General features: G+C 52.3%; 1 protein-coding gene across 1 annotated transcript; it reads left to right on the top strand.

Annotated features, from left to right (window-relative positions):
• Positions 1 to 13: 13 nt before the first annotated feature.
• LOC103907125 (putative protein TPRXL) lies at positions 14 to 462 on the top strand (the record flags this gene model as incomplete). The annotated part of the gene is made up of 2 exons (XM_009289230.2): positions 14 to 367; positions 401 to 462. Coding segments are annotated over 2 exons (416 nt in total), but the record flags the coding sequence as incomplete, so codon positions are not given.
• Positions 463 to 474: the final 12 nt, after the last annotated feature.

Here is a 474-nt window from a genome sequence, read left to right on the forward strand (position 1 = left end):
ATCCTCATCCTCACCATCCTCATCCTCACTGCCCTTCGTATCCTCAGCCCCACCATCCTCACCCTCACCATCCTCATCCTTACGATCCTCAGCTTCATCCTCCTCATCCTCACCGTCCTTGGTACCCTCAGCCCCACCACCCTCATCTTCACCATCCTCAACCTCATCGTTCTCATTCTTACCATCATCTTCATCCTCATCCCCACCATCCTCACCGTCATCTTCCTTACCCTCACCATCTTCCTCATCATCACCTTCACCATCCTCATCCTCATCATTCTCATCCTCCCCATCCTCGACATCATCATCCTCGCCATTCTCACCATCCTCCTCTTCATCACCCTCACCGTCCCCATCCTCATCCTCACCATCCCCAACCTCATAATCCTCGTTCTCATCCTTACCATCTTCATCATCATCATCCTCCTCACCAGCCTTATCGTCATCATCATCCTCATCCTCGCCATCTCCTCC

This window comes from Aptenodytes forsteri, unplaced genomic scaffold, assembly GCF_000699145.1.
Source record: "Aptenodytes forsteri isolate BGI_AS27 unplaced genomic scaffold, ASM69914v1 C13009114, whole genome shotgun sequence".
NCBI lineage: Eukaryota > Metazoa > Chordata > Aves > Sphenisciformes > Spheniscidae > Aptenodytes > Aptenodytes forsteri.